The following is a 22,870-nucleotide window of genomic DNA, read 5'->3' as shown; positions in this document are numbered from 1 at the left end:
GTTCCAGATTGGTGAAGGTGGGTGCTTTGGAGGGATTATCCTTTTAAGACCTTCCATAAAAGCTTTGATTGGGGGTGCTCTAAAGAGGAACAGGTGTTGTCTGTTCTGGAGATATGCTGCTATAGCAGCAAGATGTAGCCTTATGGAGGAGTATGCTAGATTGCATCTTTGGAGACCGATAATGTTTTGGATGGAAGCATCTAATGGATTGATTTGGTTATTATTGCAATAAATTACAAATCTTTTCCATTTAGCTGCATAGCATGCTCTAGTAGTTGGCCGTCTGGCCTCCTTGATAACGTTCATGCAACCAGGAGGCAAGTTAAGGTATCCAAACTCTAAGACTTCAGGAGCCAGATCGCTAGGTTCATCTGATTGGGATCTGGGTGCCTGATTTCTGCATGGTTCTGAGTTAAAAGATGGGGCGAGAAGCCCAGTCTTTGGTGGGGAACTACTGAAAGTTCTAGAAACGTTGTGTACCATGGCTGTCTTGCCCATGTGGGAGCAACCAGGATCATTGTGAGTGACTGCTGGCAATGTTTGCGTGCCACCAGGGGAATTAGTGGGGCTGGTGGAAAAGCGTACGCAAATCTGCCTGACCAGTTCATCCATATCGCATTGCCCTGTGACAACGGATGTGGGAACCTGGCGGCAAAGTACTGGCATTTTGAGTTTTCGTTTGTGGCAAACAGACCTATCTCTGGATGCCCCCAATCTTGGAAGAATGTTTGGAGAACTTGAGGGTGAATCTCCCATGTGTGTAGCTGTTGGCTGTGTCTGCTTAACAGATCTGCTATTTGATTGACTTTCCCTGGCAGGTGTTCTGCTAGGAGAAAAATGTTTTTGGGGAATTGCCCACCTCCATAAGCTCTGTGCTAGGTTAGACAGCTGTGGAGTGTGTGTCCCTCCTTGTTTCTGGATATAATACATGGCTCTCATGTTGTCCGTCCGGATCAACACAGCCTTGTTGTACAAGTATTTCTGGAACGCTTTCAGTGCCAGAAATATTGCTAGCAACTCCAAGTGGTTGATATGCACTGTCTTTTGTTTGATTGTCCAGAGCCCTTGGACTGTGTATTGAAGTAAGTGGGCTCCCCAGACTGTCAGTGATGCGTCCGCTGTTAGTACTACTTGTGGAACCGGCTCTTGGAACAGTCGCCCCTTGGAAAGGTTTTGTGGGTTCCACCACTGCAGAGAGTTGTAAGCGCGACCGTCTAACAAGACTAGGTCTTTTAATTGTCCTTGAGCTTGGTTCCACTGCCGTGCTAGGCATTCTTGCAATGGACGCATTTGAAGTCAGGAATGAGGGACAATGAATATGTAGGAGGCCATCATGCCTATGAGCTGCATGAACACTCGAGCTGGCAAAGTGTTGTGGCTGAAACTTTTGAATGAGAGTCTGCATGTTGGCTATCCTGGCTAGATTTGGATATGCCTTTGCTACTGAGGTATCTATTGTAGCTCCCAGATATTTCTGTATGTGGGAGGGCTGTAGATGTGATTTTGGGTAATTTATGGAAAAACCCAGACTGTGCAGCAGCTGGAGTGTCTGAGACGTATGGCTTGCACACTGCGCATACGAGTTGGCCTTTATGAGCCAATCGTCGAGGTATGGAAACACGTGGATGTGTTGCCTTCTGAGGTGTGCTGCCACTACCGCTAGACATTTTGTGAAAACCCTTGGGGCTGTAGTCACCCCGAAGGGGAGAACTTTGAATTGATAATGTTGACCTTCTATTGTGAACCTGAGGTATTTCCTGTGAGCTGGATGTATAGGTATGTGAAAATATGCATCTTTGAGGTCTAATGTAGCAAGGAAGTCGCCTTGCTGGAGTAACGGGAGTACTTGATGTAGAGTAATCATATGAAAATGCCTCAAGAGTATGTATTGATTTAGCGGTCTGAGGGATCCATCCTTTTTGGGAATTAGGAAGTATAGAGAGTATACCCCTGTTCCCTGGGGTTGAAAAGGGACTAGTTCTATTGCTCCTTTTTGTATCATGGACGCGACCCCTTGTTGTAACAGTGTGATGTGTTCTTTGGACATAGGACAGTGTTTGGGTGGTATGTTGGGTGGAGTAGAAGTGAGTTCCAGGCAATAACCATACAGGATAATTTGTCTGATTCTGCCTCCGACTGGTGTTGGATGGTCTGGAGGGAGTGTGATGAAGTCACTGTTTGGCGGCAGTGGAGGCTCTGGTGTTATTGCCGCCACGTCCCCTGCCCTTGTTATTGTTGCCCTTAAAACCTCCTCTGTTGGAGCCTTTATTAAAGGAACTCTGCGTGTTGCTTTTGTATGTAGAGGAAGTTTGTGATGTGTTGCCTCTTGCGGAGCCTCTGTAGGAGGAGCGACGAAAGGAACCTCTAGGTTGTTGAAACTGAAGTGCGCCCATAAACTTAGCAGTTTCGGTATCTTTTTTCATTTTGTCTAAGATGGTATCCACTGCAGGGCCAAACAGGAAGTCTTGGTTAACTGGTTGGTTTCTTGGTTAACTGGTTGGTTGAGGATGGTGGATTGCACCTCGTTTTTAAAACCAGAGATGCGTAGCCACGCGTGTCTGCGTAGTAATACGCTAGTATTAATGGACGTGGCTTATATGTCAGCTGCGTCAAGCGCACATTTAATGGAAGCATTGGTTATAAATTTGCCTTCTGTATGAGGTCGTTAGCCTGAGATTTAAAAGGTTCTGGCAGGTGTTGCAGTAAACCTTCAAGTTGATCGTAATGTGCTCTATCATAGCGTGCTAGTAGAGCTTGTGTGTTCACAATCCTCCATGAATTAGCAGCCTGTGAGGCTACTCTTTTGCCTGAGGCTTCTAATATCTTAGACTTTGTCAGGAGGGGGAGCATCTCCTGTGGTTTGTGAGTTAGCTCTCTTTCGAGCATTTGCTACTACTAGTGAGTCTAAAGGCAACTGGGATTTAATATAAGTAGGGTCTGTAGGGGCCGCTTTATATTTCTTCTCAATCCTGGGATTGAGTACACGTGCTCTGGCTGGATCTTTGAATATGTCTGGCGCTTGTTTTAGTACCCCTTTTAACATAGGAAGTGTTCCGACATTTTTCTCAGAAGTAGGAAAAGTGTCAAATAGAAATCTTCTATTGGGTCAGTGTGCATGTCGACATTGTGGTATTTTTCTGCCCTATCCAGCAGTTGGTTAAAAACAATGGTGTTGTCAGTAGGCGACTGCTTTGTAGGGTATGGGGAGGTGTCTGGGATGGGTTGTGGGTCATATGGATCATTTTGGTCATCCCATGTGTCATCCTGTGCATCAGGATCCTCTGGTTCATTAAAATTATCCTGAGGATCTACCCCCATGTTATCTCCATCATTATAATATGAATGTGTAGGAGAGTAGGGCCCAAAAGGCATATAAGGAAAGAAAGGAGGAGGAGTAAAAGGCCTTGAGGGAGATGTCCCGAAGTAGTTTTTCTTTGGAGGAACAGTGGAAGGAGTGTCCGTATCCAATAATCTCTTTTTCTGGTGGTAAACTGTAAAGTGTCCTGTTGCAGGGTCTATATACAGTTTAGGTTGTTCCTCACTCAATCAGGATGGTAGAGTTCTTCCTCAACTGTCCGTGGTTTTGGCGCCGTTGTTTTTGGCTTAGTGACTTGTTTGTGAGTCTTTGGCTCGAGGGCCTTTGGTTGTGGAGCTTTTTTCGGCTCGGCTGTTGCTTTCGGGTCGGTAACCTTTCTCGGTTCGACGTCCTTTGCTGGTTTAACCGTCTTTTTAGGTTCGTGACCTTTTTTGGCTCGACGACCTGTACGGATCGACCGGAGCTTTTGGTTCGATACATTTATTTATGCTAGACTGTCTCTTTCCTCTCAATGGTTTTTTTGGTCGAGTCAATTGCTTTTTTCGGCTCGACGGGCTTTGTAGTGTGATCCAGTTTTTGTTGATCGAGACACAAGGATTGACGGCCTTCTTTGTGTTGGGTGTTCTTTTTGGATCGACGACCAGTTTTGGTTCGAGGCTCTTCTTTGGCTCGATAGCTTTCGGCTCGAGAACCTTTTTGGGTTGGACGACTTTCTTTGGTTCGACCACCTTCTGGGGTTCGACACCCTTTGGTTCGACAACCTTCCTCGGTTCGACCACCTTTGGTTCGTCGACCACCTTTGGTTCGTCGACCTTCTTTGGTTCGACGACCTTCCTCGGTTCGACGACCTTCTTCGGTTCGACGACCTTCTTCGGTTCGACGACCCTCTCGGGGTCGACAACCTTCTTGGGGAGAGTGGTACTCTGTCCTGGGCTATCAGAAGGCCTGGTTTTGGGCTTCGGAGCCGAGCCAGAAGGCCGGGCTTCTGAAGGAGCTTGACGATCTCAGCTAAGGCGTTTAGGCGATGCTTCGACCGGAGCCTTATCTTTTGGGATAAGCGGTGTTGGGGGCTGGGTACTCACTTTTTGCCCCGGCGTGATCTGGTCATCGGAGTCCGACTGGTCCTCAACGGTGACTATTTCTAGATCAGAGTCCGTCGCTTCTGGGAGGTCGTGTTCATCATCGAAGATGTTCTCCGGTTCTGGTGCCGGCCGCTGCATCTCTTAGCTAGCGGCCCGGCGATTCGGGATGGTCTTCTTCGAACGGAATTGGGCACACGCTGGGTAATTTTCTTCGTTGTGCTCCGGTGATAAGCACTTGTTGCATACTGTATGTTTGTAAGTATGCAGGAATTTGGAGTGGCATTGTGGGCACCTTTTGAACGGGCTCCTTTCCATCGACAGCAGGCCCACGTGGCGTCGAAAGGCACAACAGCCCGCGTCGACGACCGGATCGAGATGGAAAGTTTGGTCGAGTCAAGAAGTACCGAACGAGAACAATACCGTCGAAGTAGAAGGCCTTTTGGCCTTAGAAAGTGGTTTAGTTTCGGTTCCGAAGTTGGAATAGAGGAATAACATCCGAACCCAATGGCGGAAAAAAACAATCTAAGGATGGAAAAGATGCCCATGCGCACTGTAGTCCAGGGGAGGAGTCACCTATCTCGTGATACTTCGAAGACTCTTCCAGGACAACAAGGTGCAATCATCCAGACCCAACACTAGGCGGCGATCTATGGTAAGATATGAATTCAGCAGCCCACATGCCTCGAACAATTAGTTTTAGCTGGGGCTACAGCGTGTCAATAAAGCCCACAAAGCTATATATTCTCCAAACTTTTAAAATGATGCCTTGCGACTGTGTACCTGATGGATGTGGTGCGTGGTCTGTGCTCCCTGGAATCCATCACCCAGCCCACATGGCATTCCATTGGGGGATTCGAGCTGTGTCGAGTCTTTCTCTTTCGGGGAGTCTGACAGGAAAAAACAAAAGTTAGCATTACTGTGCTTGAAGGTCCACATCTTTAAGGGTGTTACACCATAAAAACTAAGAAAACACTTCATATCCTTTTCCATATCAGACAGATCGATGGAAACCTCAAGTGTCACCAAGCACAGTATTTCCACAAAGGTTATTATACCAATTCTACAGGAAAAAAACCTTGTTCAAGTTAGTCAGGAAAGGAAAATGCACCTACCAGTATGCATTTGTTCTTGGCATGTAGAGGTGCAGATCACTACACTTTTGCATTAGATCGCCACCTGGTGTTGGGCTCGGATGATTGCATGTTGTCGTCTTGGAAGAAGTCTTTTGTAGTCATGAGATAGGAGACTACTCCCTTGGACGATAGTGCGCATGGGCATCGACTCCATCTTTAGAGTTTTTCGCCATGATGGGAAATGGAGTTAGTAGAAGTAAAGTAAAAGGATGTTCATGCGTGTGCATCCAAGTAAGATAAAACTGGAACAGATACAAGTCCCGGGGAGGCGGGAGGGTGTGTAGTGATCTGCAGCTCTACATGCCAAGAACGGATGCATACTGGTATGTAGCATTTTCCGTTCGAGGCATATGAGCTGCAGATACTACACTTTTGTATCGATTGTGCAGCAGTGTCTCCCCTAGCGGTGGTCACCTGTATCTGTTGCAGTAGTTTGAAAGAGTATTAAGGACAGCTTAACCTACTGCAGCTTGCTGCTTGGCTTGCACATAAACACAGTAGTGTTTAGTGGAGGTGTGTGTTGTAGACCATGTTGCTGCCTTGCAAATGTCTTCTAGGGGGATGTTCCCTAAGAAAGCCATAGAGGCTCCTAGCTTGCATGTGGAATGCGCTCTAGGAGGCACTGTAAATGTAGTTTTTGCTTTCCGATAGCAAATTTGTATACATTTTACAATCCAATTCCACCCTTAGAGATGGGGTTGCCTTTATGTGGTGGAGAGAAACAAAATTGTTTTGTCTTTCGAAAAGATGTAGTCCTGTCTATATTTATTTTGAAAGTTTTATATAGCGCGAATAGGATCTTTACAGATATCAGAGCGCTTTACATAGAATGGGGGAACATGAGGGAGCATAGTCAAACAGGTACGTCAGTAATGCTAATAGTACAAATACGTGGGAGCATAGAAAATCACGTAAGTCGATAATACAAGTAAAACAAATAAGCACAAATAAGCAAAGGGGTCGAACAAGTAGTACATGTCGGTGCAGAGTCTTAAAAGAGTCCAAAATAATAGTTCAAGTGTATTTAGCCATGAGGATAGCTTTTACTTCTTTCTTAAACAGTGTAGTGGAGGAGATGAGCCTCGTTTCAGGAGGGAGTGAGTTCCAGACCCTGGGTGCCATTCCTGAGAAGGAGCGCTTATAAGTTTTTTCCTTCCGGAATCTTCGAGGCTTCAGCAGAAGATTGTTTGTGCTTCTGGTGTTTCTAGAGCCGCCAGAAATTGTCAGCTTCTGAGTGAGATAGCCGGGTGAACTCAGGTGTACAGCCTTGTGCGTCATGCAGGCGATTTTCAGATGTATTCTGGCTTCAAAAGGTAGCCAGTTCAGGTATTTCAAGTCAGGGGAGATATGAGAGTGTTTTTTTGACCCAGTGATGAGTCTCGCTTCAGCGTTTAGAGAAGCTCTTAGGGGTGCGGTAGTAGTTAGGGGGAGTCCGCAGAGGGCGATGCTGCCATATTCTATTCGAGGGATGACTAGTGCTTGTACTGCAGTTTGGAAGTCTTTGGCAGGAAGGGTTTAAGTTTCCTCAGGGTATTGATTTGGTAGTTCGCTCTCTTAGTTGCCTTGCTGATATGTTGCTGCATGTTGAGAATGGTGTCCTTGGTGGACGCCTAACGAAACAGGTATTGGCGAGGACATCAGGTTGTTGCTCTTGAATTTCTGCGACCTGTTGTGTAGAAAGGAAGTGAACCACTTGAGAACAGTCCCAGATAGACCCATTCTTGTGTTTAATAGTTCGAGTAAATTCTCATGTTTAACGGTGTCGAATGCTGATGAGAGATCAAGAAGGATGAGGAGGCAGGTATCGTTTTGATCTAGGATTTGAAGGGCGTCGTCAATTATGTGGGTCATAGCAGTTTCTGTACTGTGTCCTGCTCGAAAGCCTGATTGATGAGGGTTGAGGAGATCAAACTGTTCAATGTGTTTAGTCAGTTGTAGTTGTGCGCATTTTTCCAACAATTTGGCGAGAGTGGGGATATTGGTAATGGGACGGTAGTTGTTTAAATCAGAGGGGTCGGCTGTAGGTTTATTTAGTAAAGGTGTGACTTGTCCAACTTTGAGGGAGTCATGGATGGTTCCTTGTTGAAGTGAGCTGTTGATAATTTTAGTCCAGAGTGGGAGGAGCAAAGGGGTAAAGTCTTTTACAGCGTTAGCAGGAAGGGGGTCCGTGAGGTGATTGGATGGTTTCAAGGTGCTGAGCAGTTCGCCAATTTCTTCTTCAGAGTAGGTGACAAAGGATGACCATGTAGCATTGTTTTTTGGTTCAGTGGGTGCTATGCAGTGAGGTTTGGAGTAGAGGCTTGCGTCAATGAGGAGATCGCTCTTTATGTTGTCAGCTTTTTGGATAAAGAAAGCGGAGAAGTCTTCACAGGAGGGAGCCTCGCGCATAGTGCTGAGTGGCTGGGGTTGTTCCTCGGATTGTGTTCTGATTAGCTCAAACAGTTTTCTCGGACGGTTTTTTGCTTGGTCAAGCTGGAGGCTGAAGAAATCTGTTTTTGAGCGTTTAATTTTCCTGAAGTAGGCGTTTCTCTTTTTCTTCAGTGTTTTTAGGTGCAGTGCAGAGGGAGCTGATCTCCAGGTGCGCTCTGCCATTCGCATGGCTCGTCTATCCTCATTGAGACTCCCGTCGTACCATGGATTAGTGGAGACTCTTTTTAGTTGCATAGGTGCAGCCTCATTAATTATTGAGGTCATCGCGTTGAGATAGTGGTCAGTCAAGGATTGAACGTCCGTAGTGCCGGTAGGGGGAAGTAGGAGATTGCAGCTGTTAGGGGGTAAAAAGTTTGGGTTGAGTTTTTTCAGGTCTCTTTTCCAGATTTTGGGCTTGGAGGATTGAGCCGGGTTAAATTTGACTTTTTCATTGATGAAGAATGTGACAATATGATGATCTGACCAGTCACAGGTTTGGATAGATTCGAGTTGGATAGAGTCTTCTTTGGAGATAAGGTCGAGGATAGAGCCTTTCTCGTGGGTCGGGCTGTTGCATATTTGGGTGAGGTCAAGGGCATTGAGGAAATTTTTAAGACTATTTACCACCGCGTCATTGTGTGGAGGTTGAAGTCACCGAGGTATATTTGGGTGAGCTGCCGTCCGGAATTGGTTGAGATCATATCCATGATTTGTTGGGAGAAGGTGGGGTTGTTCCCGGGTGGGTGGTAAATGCCGTTAAAAGAGCATATCGGTTTGCCCTCACTGATAATATCGAGGCAGATGTATTCACAGGAAGTTGGGGAGGGTAGGGAGGGGGAGGTGACTTTCAGAACAGAGAGGTTGTTCCTGTAAATGCATGCGATTCCACCGCCTATTTTGCCGGACCTGTCAAGTCTAATGATGTGGTAGTTTGGAGGAATCAGAATGTCCATTATAGGTGTAGAAGATTCGGTTAGCCAGGTTTCAGTCATGATGATTAGGTCAAGGTCCAGTGTTGAGATGAGATCAGCGATGGCGGAGGAGTGTCTAGAGGCCGATCTGCAGTTGAGGAGAGTGCATTTGAGACTGGGTGTGTCGAGGGAGGTAGAGGGTTCTAGAGAGAGGGGGACTTTTCTAAGATTAGGGATGGAGAATCTGTTGTTTAGTGTGGGGGGTCTAAGGGGATTTGAGTGTATCGTGGGAATGGCGAGGTGTGTGGTGGACGTGTGGTATAGGGGAGCTGGGTCGTAGGAGCGGAGGAGGGTGAGAGTGTCGAGGTCCGAAAGAAGGTTGCGTGGGCGACAGGGGCGGTTGTTGCGATTGCAAAGAGAGATTGAAGTCCAGTGAGGGGAGTGTTGAGTGAGAGAGTCATCCGGAAGGGTGAGGGACATGTTGGGGCGGTTGTTGCGATTGCGAACAGGGATTGAAGTCCGGTTTGTGGAGAGTTGAATGTGGGAATCATTCGGAAGGGTGGGGGACCTGTTGGGAGGGGAGGTGGTGGTGGGTGAGGAGTGTTTGTTGTGATTGTGAACAGGGATTGAAGTCCAGTGTGGGGAATGTTGAGTGAGAGTCATCCGGAAGGGTGGGGGACATGTTGGGGCGGTTGTTGCGATTGCGAATAGGGATTGAAGTCCGGTGTGTGGAGTGTTGAATGTGGGAATCATCCGGAAGGGTGGGGGACCTGTTGGGAGGGGAGGTGGTGGTGGGTGAGGGGTGTTTGGGGTGTGTGAAGAGTAGTTCTTTGATGATGTGAATGTCTTCTTTGACCTGGAGGAGGGTGGCAATAATCATGTCCAGAGTGGGATAGGTGTTGGTAGTGGGGAGTGGGTGAGTCAGGGGTGAGTGACTGACCAGGGAATTGGCGTGCGGGTCGGGGGGTGGGCTGGTGTTCGTGCAGGGCTCCGTGGAGTGGGCCCCGAGGAGAGAGGGTTTGGGAGGGGTGTGGTTGAAGTTGGGAGGAGGTTGGTGGTATAGGTGAGGACCTTGGTGGTAGGCGGAGAGAGCAGGGTGGAGGATGAGTGTATGATAGTGGTGGTGGGGGTGTAGGTGGTGTAATGGGGGCTGAGAATGGGGGGGGAAATGGGGTTGGAGATGGTCCTGTTGTGGGGAGGAGGTGTTAAATTTAGAAAGGTGGCGTGTTCTGCGTGATTAGTTAGAGGGTGGTAGTGGGGACTGAGAATGGGGGGGGATAAAGGGTGGAATTTGTCGTTGTGCGCGTGGGACTGTTGCTGAGCTAGGTTAGACGGGTTGTGGGTGGGAGCTGTGATGTCAGGGGTGAAAGGAGTGGACGTGGTATGAGTGGAGGTCCGAGGGTAGGTAGGGGGGGTGTGGGTGCGAATGGTGTATGGGGGGGAGAGATCTGTGTCTGCGATTGCGGAGTCTGTGGTAGCTACAGCTGGTGGGTGATTGACTAGGGTGCTGGGGGTAGAGGTGAGGTGCGTGTCGTTCTGGTGCTGAACTAGGTTGGAAGGGTTGTGAGTGGGAGCTGTGAGGTCAGGGGTGGTAGGACTGGAGGTGATAAGAGTGGAGGTCCGAGGATTGGAGAGGTGCCCTTTGAAGGTGGGGAACAGGTTGTCTAGTAGTTCCAGGTTCCTGTCTCTGGATTGCATTAGGACGATCCCGTTGTTGTAGATAGTAATGGTGGCTCTGCCTGGGAAGAGTTGGGATGGTGTGATGGATAGTGTTAGGCCATGCGCTGATTTCCTGGAGGTGGAGACGGTGAGTAAGGTGAGGAACGCTTTTCTCCATTGAGCTCTGCGTATGGTGTGGAAGATGATATCGGTGTTCAGGGATCCATTGACCGGTGAGAAGTAGGAGTCGGCAAAGGGTGTTTCAGGGTGGGACCTCAGGAAGTTGTGTTTGAAGCGTTTAGCGGCTTTTTTGGTGAGTACGGGTGGGTAGTTGATTTTATATGTGTGCTTGCCGACGGGATCCATGGCGGTATAGGTAGGTGCGGGAGGGTGAACAATAATGATATATAGGAATAAAATACAAATGCAAACAAGTTACATGGATCAATAGTGACACTAGTGAGCACCCAAAATATATGAGGTAGCAATCGGTGCATTACAGGAGAGAAAGTGAAATGGGTGCAGGTTACAGAAAAGAACAAAATAAAAGTAGAAGTATAATACTGATGCTATACAGGAACAAAATACAAATTCAAACAGTAAGTTACAAGGATCAAAAGTGAGACTAGTGAGCAACCAAAGTATATGAGGTAGCAATCTGTGCTTTACCAAAGTATATGAGGTAGCAATCGGTGCTTTACAGGTGAAAAAAGTGAAATGGGTGCAGGTTACACAAATGTACAAAATACCAGTAGAAATATAATACTGCACTAAAAGGCAGACACTCAATCACAGGAAGGTGTGGATACAGAGCCATGTAAAGTGCGCGGTAGTTAAGAATAGTCTGAAATGGCAAGTTCGTAGGGTATGATCAGATAGTCAAAATAACTAGTCCAAGATGGCCGCCAAAGAGAGAGATTAGTCTAAAATGGCCGCCAAATAGGGGGGATAGCGTCATTAGTCCTCTGTTAGTTGTTGTTGCTTTGAGAGCAGGGAAGGGCAGTTTCAGTTTCTATTCGAGCTAGCACAGTATCTTGCTTGCTGGGGGGGGGGGGGGGGGGGGGAGAATTCTTATCTCTATTTTGGTTATCTTAAGTGGAGCTGTTGAGGAGCCTCGTGGGCATCTGGAGGTACAGGAGGGGATTTATTGCTTCAGTTTATGACCCCAGCCATTTTGAACAAAGGAGGTTTAGAGAGTGAAAAGCGAGTGGGGCGAAGTAAATACCTTTTTTGAGATTTCTGCTCAGTAGATGCGCTGGTGTTGTCAGAAAGTGCACAGCTGCGGTGTGTATCGACTTCTGGCAAGTTGAAGGCTAGTCTTCGTGCACGTCTGGAGAGCCTCGATCTTTGCCAGCGTTTGCAGGTCTGCACCCAGGGTCTCGGTGGCAGCAGGGGGGACCGCAGGGAGTCCCAGCCGCAGGGGGTAGAGACGATCTTTGCCAACGTTTGCAGGTCTGCTCCCAGGGTCACGGTGGCAGTGACGCCCTGATTGCCAAGCTCGCATATGTAGACGCGGGCAGACTCTATTCTTGTGGATTCTTTATTGAGGGTGGGGGGGCGGAAGGGCATCCGGCTGTGCAAAACGTGAACGAATGTTCCTCGTTCCTACGAGAGTCTCTCCGGGGGTGGGGACGCCCTCGCTCTCCTGCGCTGGGTCGGGCCGCGCTGACTCGTCTGCTTGACTCCCGATCGGCGGCTCCACGATACTGCTAGGGGTGGGATGGGGGGGGGGGGGGGACGCCGAGCTCACCATGGCAGCAGGGCGCCAACTTCCTCTGGTGTCGCCGGGGTGCGCTGGACTCAGCCCCGGAGAGAACAGGCAGGCAGACAGCTCGCAGGGCAGGACAGGGTGAGCACTCCCACTTCCACTTAGACCGGCGTAGCGGCGGTGATCTCAGGCGGGGACAGGCATACAGCTCGCAGGGCAAGACAGGGTGAGCACTCCCAACGTGAGCGGGACACCGGGGTGATCACTGCGATGATTGCAAGCAGGCGGGGCAACACCGCAGTGGGTTCCTGATGTCCGTCCGGCGCTTCTTGATGTCGGTCCCTCGGGTAGCGGCCACAGGGATCCAGGTCCGGGTCCACTTCCACTTAGTCCGGCGCTAGCGGCGGTGATTTCAGGCGGGCCGGACACCTCCGGTGGACCGCTACAGCTCGCCTCGCAGGCAACCACAACGAGTACCCGTCATCCACAGCGGGCTCCAGGCAACAGGCCTCCGTGCCGTGCTCCGCATGTGGCCAGGGACAGCCCAGGGTCCGAGGAAGAAGGAGGGGGTGATTCGGTCTTCTCCAGCGATGCTCACAGCCTCCGTGCAGGTCGGGGATCCTCAGAATGTTTCGTCCACCGACAGACAGGTAAGGATGATATTGTTCAAATCCTGTTACTTGTTTAAGGAATATGTGTGAGAAGTTGGCCTGATGTGCAGTGCTCACTATTCTAGTGATCACTATATATCAGTCCAAACAACCCTTATTGATGATTGGTTGTAAGTCAACCTTATAGACCAGCTATCCTAGTAGCGTGGATACGAGCAGTCTAAGGCTAAGACTCTAGAGGGCGTGTTAAGCCAGCTGTTTTACCATCACATTACCCCTTGAACACCCAGTGAAAGGACACCACACAAGTGTTATGAAAATAAACAATGTATTTATTTATAACAAGACTACCCTGGCTCTTTATGAGACAGGGAGCTAAGCACACAACAAAACTCTTACGAAAATACTTTAAGTTAGCACGTTATACACAAATGCCCGAGGGGCACGAAAAACCATATACTTTAAAAGTGGAATGCGAATTACTAGCAGGTAAGTAACAGTTCTAATAGGCTTTGGAATCGCTAGGACTGGACTAGGGAATCGTTAGATTACTACTAGGAGGCCCAGGGGACTCGGGTGCAGAGTGTGCACTCTCACGCGGGATGCGGGACAAAGTCTATGGAGGCTAGTAAATGCAAAGTTAGTGTTCACGGGCGAACCCGACCTGGTAGGAAGAAAACGACAGTGGATCCTGACCCTAGGATAGTGAGGCTATGCTGGGACACCGAAGTGCCGAAGTTACCTAGCCCAGGGGCTGCAGCTGCATAGGTCTGAAAAGACGTCGGGGATCTCGTTGCCGGACTAGGAGCCTGGAAGGAAGAAGTTGCTGGCAGGCGACCAGTGAAGAAAAGTTCGATGGATCCAAGCCTGGATCAAGGAAGAAGAAAACCTGAAAGCAGAGGGGACCAAGTTCTTGAATCACTAGCCAGTGATTAAGTGGGCACCAGGATGGCACCGGGCGAAGTCACCGCAGTCAGGTGAGTGGGCGCTGCTGGGCTCTGCAGTCTCTCGGACCAGGAGGCGTTGTCGGCGACCAGGATGGAGGTGCGAGCTGTCCCACGATGGATGAAGTCGTTGGCGTCGAAGTTACCCAGGATTGGGCAACAAGCCTTGGCTAATTCAAGCCCACGCGGTGGACTCAAAATGGCGTCTTGAGGGGACCAGGAGGGTCCGGGGTGCTCCTCTTCTGGAAGGGAGCAAGGGCCAGTCTGGAGCAACCAGACCAGCAGCAGAAATGTCGTCGGGCGTCGTCAGGAAGGCCACAAGCCAGCGGGCTAGTAGCCAAACAACGCGGTGAGCAGCAAAAAGCAGAAGGGCCCCACGCAGATCGTGGAGATGCTGGGGGGCTGCTCTTCGGTGCTGGAGCTGCTCAGGGTGGGGGCTTCTCGGACCCCAAAGCACTCACCAGGAATTCACTCGGCGGGCTTGCTGGAAAGAAGTCGTGCAGTCTTGAAGATGGCCGGTCCCTCGAGGTCTCGTCACACCCACGAATCTCAGCGTGACTGATGATGCAGGTAGAGGTCAGAGGTGCCAGGGAAGCCGGTTCTCGTCGAGCTGGGCAGTCGGATTCCGGAGGAAGGACTTGCAGCAGACCGCAGTGTTCTTAGATGGTGCCTGCGGGTGCAGGGTGACTACTCCTTAGTCACAAGGGAGAAATCTTAGGAAGAAGTCTTGAGTTCCTTTCGTGGAAAGTAGTTTCAGGATTCAAAGATGATCTGATTTGGAAGGGGGCCAGTCTCTACCTTTATCCTGTAAAAAGGGGCTGGCACGCGACTAAGTCCTGCCCTATGGGTGGGACTAGGAGGGGGGTGGTTACACCCACTTCCTTGGCGGGCTTTTCCCCAGCACAGGGTCTGGAGTGACCCTGGAACTGGTTCCAGCCAGCCTATGCACAGTGAGCACCGGGGTGCCACGTGCAGTCACCTTCCTCTAAAGCCCTGCCTACCTACAATACACAAAACCCTGTCTGGGACGGTGCTGGCACCGCCCCTGGCAGGAAACCCTTTGTCCTTATCTCCTGCTCTGGGAGGACTCCCAGCAGCAGGAGGGCAGACTTGTGTCTCGGTGGCAGCATCCATTTTGTGGATGCTAAGGCTCTGTCTGACTTTTAACCGGGTTATAGGTTACAGGCATGTCGTGTCCCTCTAGAAGGGTGGAATGCTAACCCCGTCGCCAGAATTGGCGAGGGGTTAGTATTCCAATTCGTATGACACCTTACTCGACATGTTTTGATAAAGCGATACCAGAGTTGGCACATAACCGCGAGGATTATAATGCACTTAAGAGTATATGGTATGCGATATCATGGAAACGGCTAAGGGATGGATCCCGAAAGCCGCAGACAGGCTCAGCTCATGCCAGAGCACCATCTCACACGATTCCAAGCACTCTGCCTTCAGGATTGTTAAGGCCTGCCATAGGAGTGACTGATAGGAGATCTGTGTGTCCATTTTTAGGGTTAGATATAGGTATACTATATCTAAAGCAAAGGGTGATTACACCACCTTGCCCCAGCTGTCAAGCAGCCAGTTGTGTCAGATTTGGATGGCCATCCAGGGGTGGCATAATACATGCTGCAGCCCCTGGTAGGCCCTGGGTACACCTAGGCCCTGGGTACCTAAGGTACACAGTACAGGGACTGATAAGGTGACTCAGTATCCAATTTAGATATGTACCTAAGGTACATGGAATCCATTTTACAGAGAGGGCAGTGGGCCTGAGGTCCTGAACAGCAGGGCCTCAGGTCAACTAAGTCAGAAAACCAGCAAAACACCAGGCAAAAAGTTGGGGGCAACCATAGTCAGGGGTCAACCTTCCTACAATATGCTACTCACCAGTATGCATCTGTTCTTGGCATAGAGGGCTGCAGAGTGGTACATTTATGAATAGATCGCCATCTGGTGTTGGGCTCGGATGATTGCACTTGTTTTTCTTCTGGAGAAGTCTTTGTCGTCATCGACGACTCCTCCTCTTGGTGTTAGTGCGCATGGGCATCGGCTCCATCCTTAGATTGTTTTGCCATAGTAGGGTTAGATGGAGTAGTGTAGTAGAATACATAAAGATATGCCCATGTAAGTGTATCTAAATAAGATAATGTTGGGACAGACACAAGTTTCCGGGGAGGCAGGGAGGGCATGTACCACTCTGCAGCCCTCTATGCCAAGAACAGATGCATACTGGTAAGTAGCATATTCCGTTCGAGGCATATGGGCTGCAGATGGTACATTTATGAATAGATTGTACAGCAGTTACCTCCCTAGCGGTGGTCACCAGTGTCTGTCGCAACTGTTTGAAATAGAGTTTTTAATACAGCTTGGCCCACTCTGGCTTGTTGTGTAGCCTGCACATCAACACAGTAGTGCTTTGTGAATGTATGTGGTGTAGACCAAGTTGCTGCTCTACATATGTCATCTAGGGGAATGTTCCCTAAGAATGCCATAGATGCTCCTAGCTTTCGTGTAGAATGAGCTCTAGGAGGGACAGTTAATGTTCTCTTTGCTTTAATGTAACATATTTGTATACATCTTACAATCCATCTAGCGATGCCCGCTTTAGAGATAGGATTGCCCTTATGTGTTGGGGAAAATGCTACAAATAGTTGTTTAGTTTTCCTGAAGTTTTGTGTCCTTTCTATGTAGTACAAAATGGCTCTTTTGACATCTAGTGTATGTAGTGCCCTTTCTGCTACCGTCTGTGGCTTTGGAAAAAAGACTGGTAGTTCCACCGGCTGGTTGATGTGGAATGCTGAAATTACTTTAGGCAAGAATTTTGGGTTTGTTCTAAGAACCACTTTATTCTGGTGCAACTGTAGGAATGGTTCTTGTATTGTCAATGCCTGTAATTCACTTACTCTCCTGAGAGAGGTAATGGCTATAAGGAAAGCCACCTTCCATGTAAGGAATTGTATCTCGCACCTATGCATAGGTTCGAAAGGTGGTCCCATTAGTCTGGTGAGTACTACGTTGAGGTTCCAGACCGGGGAAGGTGGTAATCTTGGTGGAATGACTCTTAAGGCCTTCCATAAAGGCTTTTATCGCTGGCACTCTGAACAGGGATATATGTTGCCTGTTTTGTAGGTACGCTGCTATAGCTGCTAGATGTACTCTGATAGATGTGTACGCGAGATTACATTGCTGTAAGTGTAGTAAGTAGCAAATAATCTCCCTTGTTGATACGTCCAGAGGGTTGATATTATTAGTTGTACAGTGTATAGCAAACCTCTTCCACTTAGCTGCATAGCATGCTCTGGTGGTGGGACGTCTCGCTTGTTTAATTATCTCCATGCAATTTGGGGGTAGATCTAAGTACCCAAATTCTAGGATTTCAGGAGCCAGATCGCTAGGTTCAGTTGTGTGGGATCTGGGTGCATTATTTCTCCATGGTTCTGTGTAAGGTGCATGGGTAGAATTCTTAGCTTTTGGTGTGGCACTTGGGAGAGTTGCAGGAGCGTGGTGAACCACGGTTGTCGTGCCCACGTGGGTGCTACTAGTATCATGGTCATTGAGTGTTGTTGCAGCTTTCTGACCACTAATGGGATTAGTGGGAGAGGGGGAAAAGCATATGCAAATTTGTTGGACCAATTTATCCATAACGCATTGCCCTGAGACAGGTGGTGTGGGTACCTGGACGCGAAGCTTTGGCATTTTGCGTTCTGATGAGTGGCAAAGAGGTCTATCTCTGGTTGTCCCCATCTTTGGAAGAATGGCTGCAGTATGTGTTGGTGCAGTTCCCATTCGTGTATTTGTTCGGACTGTCTGCTTAAGATGTCTGCTATCTGGTTTTGGACTCCTGGTAGGTGTTCGGCTAACAGATAGATGTTTTGAGGAATGGCCCATCTCCAAATTTCCTGTGCTAGTCTGGATAGTTGGAGAGGGTGCGTCCCCCCCTGTTTTTTAATATAATACATTGCTGTCATGTTGTCTGTTCTGATCAGGACTGCTTTGTTGGTAACATGTATTTGGAAGGCTTTCAATGCTAGAAACACTGCTAGTAGTTCTAGATGATTGATGTGCAGTCTTCTTTCCTGCACACTCCACCTTCCTTGTACTGTGTATTTCTCCATATGTGCTCCCCATCCCGTGAGCGATGCGTCCGCTGTTATTGTCACCTGTGGAATTGGTTCTAGGAACGACCGCCCCTTTGCAATGTTTGTTGTGTTCCACCACTTCAGAGAGCGGTGTGTGCGGTCGTCTACCAACACCAGATCTGTAATCTGTCCTTGAGCCTGATTCCACTGTGTCGCTAAACATTCTTGTAGCGGACGCATTTGTAGTTTGGCATATGGTATTAGCAGTATGCAGGATGACATCATCCCTAATAGCTGCATGAACACCCTTGCTGTTAGTGAGTGTTGTGGTTGGAATCTTTGAATGATTGTAAGCATTGTTTGGATCCTGACTGGATTGGGGTATACTTTGGCTTTTTCTGTGTCTATAGTAGCCCCCAGATATTGTTGAACCTTGCTTGGTTGCAGGTGTGACTTTGTGTAGTTCACCGTGAACCCTAGCTGGTGTAGCAGCTGAATTGTCTTTTGTGTGTTCTGAAGACATTCCTCTTGTGACTTGGCTTTTATTAGCCAGTCGTCCAAGTAGGGGAAGACATGTATTTGTTGTCTTCTTAGGTGAGCTGCCACCACTGCTAGGCATTTTGTGAACACCCTTGGTGCCGTTGTGACACCAAACGGAAGGACCTTGAACTGATAATGTTGTCCTTCTACCACAAACCTGAGGTATTTCCTGTGGGCTTTGTGAATCGGGATATGAAAGTAAGCGTCTTTTAGATCCAGTGTAGAAAGAAAGTCCCCTTTCTTCAGTAAAGGAAGTACTTGTTGGAGCGTGACCATGTGGAAATGTTCCGAATTTATGTATGCGTTGAGAGGTCTTAGGTCCAGTATTGGCCTTAGAGACCCGTCCTTTTTGGGAATTAGGAAGTATAGGGAGTATACTCCTGTTCCTTGTTGGTGCTGTGGAACCTTCTCTATGGCATGCTTTTCTAGCAGGGATAGTACTTCTTGTTTTAACAGTGTCAGGTGATCTTGTTTCATTGGACGCTGTTTGGGGGGGATGTTTGGTGGGGTAGCTGTGAGTTCTAGGCAATAACCATGTTGGATAATTTGTCTCACCCACCTGTCTGATGTGATGTTTTCCCAGACAGGTAGGAACTGTGATAGGCGTCCCCCGACCGGTGTTATATGGTCTGGGGGGAGCTGTATGAAGTCACTGCTTTGGGGTTGGAGAGTTGCGGTTGTTGTTTCCGCGACCTCTACCTTTGTTGTTGTTACCTCTGTAACCACCTCTAGAATTACCTCTGGGTGATGTAGGAGTAAAAGAGGTTTGTTGCTGGCTTGTACCTGTATTTTTGGATCCTCCTCTATAGGTGGACCTACGAAAGGAACCTCTTTGTGTCGGCTGTTGCAATGCTCCCATTGATTTTGCCGTTTCCGTATCCTTTTTCATCTTTTCTAAGGCCTCATCTGTCCCTGTGCCGAAAAGTGTTTTCTCATCAAAAGGTTGGTTCAGTAATGATGTTTGTACCTCTTGTTTGAACCCTGAAACCCTAAGCCATGCATGTCTCCTTAACATGATGCTTGTGTTTATAGATCTTGCTGCAGTGTCTGCCGCGTCTAGGGCGCACTTGATTTAAGTGTTAGTAATTAACTTCCCTTCCTGTATGAGTTGAACTGCCCTCTTTTGATGTTCTTTAGGGAGATGTGTGATGAGTTTTTCTAATTCATCATAATGCGCTCTGTCATACCTTACAAGTAGTGCTTGTGTATTAGCTATGCGCCAGCTGTTAGCCGCTTGAGATGCTACTCTCTTGCCAGAGGCATCTATTAGCTTAGACTCTGTCAGGAGGTGGAGCTTCTCCTGTAGATAAAGAGTTTGCTCTCTTACGAGCGTTTGTGACCACTAGTGAGTTTAGAGGAATTTGTCCTTTAATGAATATTGGGTCTTTTGGAGCTGCTCTATATTTCTTATCAATTCTTGGGTTCAGTACTCTAGCCCTCACCGGGTCTTTGAATATCTCTGATGTGTGATTGAGAAGGCCCTTAAGCATTGGTAGTGTTCCTGATGTTCTTTGTGCAGCAGGTAGTGTTTCTAATAAGAAATCCTCTATTTGAGGTTCTGCATGTAGCTCTACCTTGTGGTATTTTGCTGCTCTATTAAAGAGTTGCGCAAAATGAATATGCTACTTACCAGTATGCATCTGTTCTTGGCATGTAGGGCTGCTAACATTCATATCTTAGCATTAGATCGCCGCCTAGTGTTGGGTCCGGATGATCGCACATTGTTGTCCTGGAAGAGTCTTCGAAGTATCCTGAGATAGGTGGCTCCTCCCCTGGACTACAGTGCGCATGGGCATCGGCTCCATCCCCAGATTGTTTTTCGCCATTGTGGCAGAAGATGGAGTGAAAAGTGTAAAGGATGTCCATGCTAATAAGTGAATACAATAGTATATCTGCAGCTGCGACAGGCACCGGGGAGGAGGGTGGGCGATATGAATGTTAGCAGCCCTACATGCCAAGAACAGATGCATACTGGTAAGTAGCATATTCCGTTCGAGGCATGTGGGCTGCTAAATTCATATCTTAGCATAGAATACATAGCAGTCCCTCCATCAGCGGCGGTTGCCCGTGCCAGCTGCAGAAACCTGAAAGAGTGTCTTGAGAACAGCCTGTCCTACAGCTGCTTGCTGCTTGGAATGTACGTCAACACAGTAGTGTTTTGTAAAGGTATGTGGTGTAACCCACGTGGCTGCTCTGCAAATATCCTCTAAAGGAATGTTCCCTAGGAAAGCCATGGATGCCCCCAGTTTACGTGTGGAGTGCGCCCTTGGGGGTATCGTTAAAGTGCGCTTGGCCTTTTGATAACATATTTGGATGCACTTAACAATCCACCTGGCTATTCCTGCTTTGGAAATAGGGTTGCCTTTGTGTTGTGGTGCGAAGGCAACAAAAAGTTGTTTTGTCTTTCTAAAGGGTTGTGTCCTGTCTATGTAGTACATCAACGCCCTCCGTACGTCTAACGTATGGAGCATTCTTTCCGCCACCGTTTGTGGGTTTTGGAAGAATGCCGGTAAGTCAATAGTTTGGTTGAGATGAAACTGTGACACCACCTTCGGAAGGAATTTGGGGTTAGTACGTAGCACTACCCTATTTGGATGAATCTGAATGAATGGCTCTTGGATTGTGAGCGCTTGCAGCTCACTAACACGCCTTAGCGACGTGATAGCGATTAGGAAAGCTACTTTCCACGTTAGGAACTGGAGTTCACACGAGTGCAGTGGCTCAAAAGGTGGTCCCATTAGTCTGGTGAGGACCACATTGAGGTTCCACACCGGAGCTGGTGGTGTTCTTGGGGGAATGACTCGTTTCAGACCTTCAAGGAAAGCTTTAATGGCAGGCACTCTGAAGACAGAGAGATGCTGCCTGTTCTGAAGATAAGCCGCTATGGCGGATAGATGTATCCGAATGGAAGTGTACGCTAGATTGCACTTGTAAAGATGCAACAGATAGCAAATGATGTTAGGGATAGATGCATCTAGCGGGTTGATGTCATTGGCTGTACAGTAAATGACAAAACGCTTCCATTTCGCAGCATAGCATGCTCTGGTAGTTGGCTTCCGTGCCTCCTTGATGATGTCCATGCATTCCGGAGGTAGGTTAAGGTATCCAAACTCTAGGACTTCAGGAGCCAGATTGCCAGGTTGAGCTGTTGCGGATCTGGATGCTGAATTTCTCCATGGTTCTGCGTCAAAAGACTGGGCGTGAGGCGCAGTCTTTGATGCGGCACCACTGAGAGTTCGGGGAACGTGGTGTACCATGCTTGGCGCGCCCACGTTGGAGCAACTAGGATGAGAGTCATCGCGTGCTGCCTTAGCTTTCTCGCGACCAGCGGTATCAGAGGGGCTGGTGGAAAAGCGTACGCAAAGTTGCCTGACCAGTTCATCCATATCGCATTGCCCTGCGACTGTGGGTGAGGGAACCTGGCGGCAAAGTGTTGGCATTTTGCGTTTTCTTTTGTGGCAAACAGGTCTATCTCCGGATGACCCCACTGCTGGAAGTACGGGTGGAGTACAGATGGGTGTAACTCCCACTCGTGCATTTGATGGCTGTATCTGCTGAGCAGATCCGCCATCTGATTGTCCTTGCCCGGGAGGTGTTCTGCCATGAGGAAAATGTTCCTCTGAATGGCCCACTTCCACATGCCCTGAGCCAGATGAGACAGCTGTGGCGAGTGGGTGCCCCCCTGCTTTTGAATGTAGTACATCGCGGTCATGTTGTCGGTCCGGACTAACACTACCTTGTTGCACAGATGTACAATGAAGGACTTGAGCGCCATGAAGATTGCCATCAGTTCCAGATAGTTGATGTGCATCTTCTGTTGCTGCGTCGTCCATAGTCCCTGCACTGTGTAAGTGAGCAGATGAGCTCCCCATCCCTGGAGAGATGCGTCCGTTGTCAGGATAATTTGTGGCACTGGCTCCTGGAACAGTCGGCCCTTGCAAAGGTTGTGTGGAGTCCACCAATGCAGAGAGTCGTATGCCCGACTGGTAACCAACACTAGGTCTGTCAATTGTCCCTGAGCCTGTGTCCACTGATTTGCCAAGCATTCCTGGAGCGGACGCATATGCAACCGTGCGTGAGGGACTATGAAGATGCAGGAGGCCATCATGCCAATCAACTGCATGAACACTCTCGCTGGAAGTGAGTGTTGTGGTCTGAACTTTTGGATCAGAGACTGCATGCTGTCTATCCTGACTTGGTTTGGCTGAGCCATGGCCGTCAGGGTATTGATCGTCGCACCTAGAAACTGCCGGACATGTGCCGGCTGAAGATGCGACTTTGGGTAGTTCAACGAGAAGCCCAGATCGTGAAGGAGGTGAATGGTAGTTGACATGTCCGCGGCGCACTGTTGTTCCGACTTGGCTTGAACGAGCCAGTCGTCTAGGTAGGGGTAGACATGAATGTTCTGCCTCCTGAGGTGCGCTGCTACTGTCGCCAGACACTTGGTAAACACTCTTGGGGCTGTGGTCACTCCG

At 48.6% G+C, this 22,870-nt stretch overlaps 1 protein-coding gene across 2 annotated transcripts in view; it reads right to left on the bottom strand.

Moving 5' to 3' along the window:
- The window catches only part of LARP1 (La ribonucleoprotein 1, translational regulator), a 915,090-nt gene that overhangs the window by 209,880 nt on the left and 682,340 nt on the right, over positions 1–22,870 (bottom strand). For both annotated transcript variants that reach the window (XM_078653680.1, XM_078653681.1), the window contains exon 14: positions 5,179–5,285. In XM_078653680.1, coding sequence (XP_078509806.1) covers positions 5,179–5,285 — 107 coding nt within the window. The remainder of the gene's footprint in view (positions 1–5,178; positions 5,286–22,870) is intronic.

Source organism: Lissotriton helveticus, chromosome 7, assembly GCF_964261635.1.
Source record: "Lissotriton helveticus chromosome 7, aLisHel1.1, whole genome shotgun sequence".
Lineage (NCBI taxonomy): Eukaryota > Metazoa > Chordata > Amphibia > Caudata > Salamandridae > Lissotriton > Lissotriton helveticus.
This window is presented reverse-complemented; position numbering and strand designations above follow the sequence as displayed.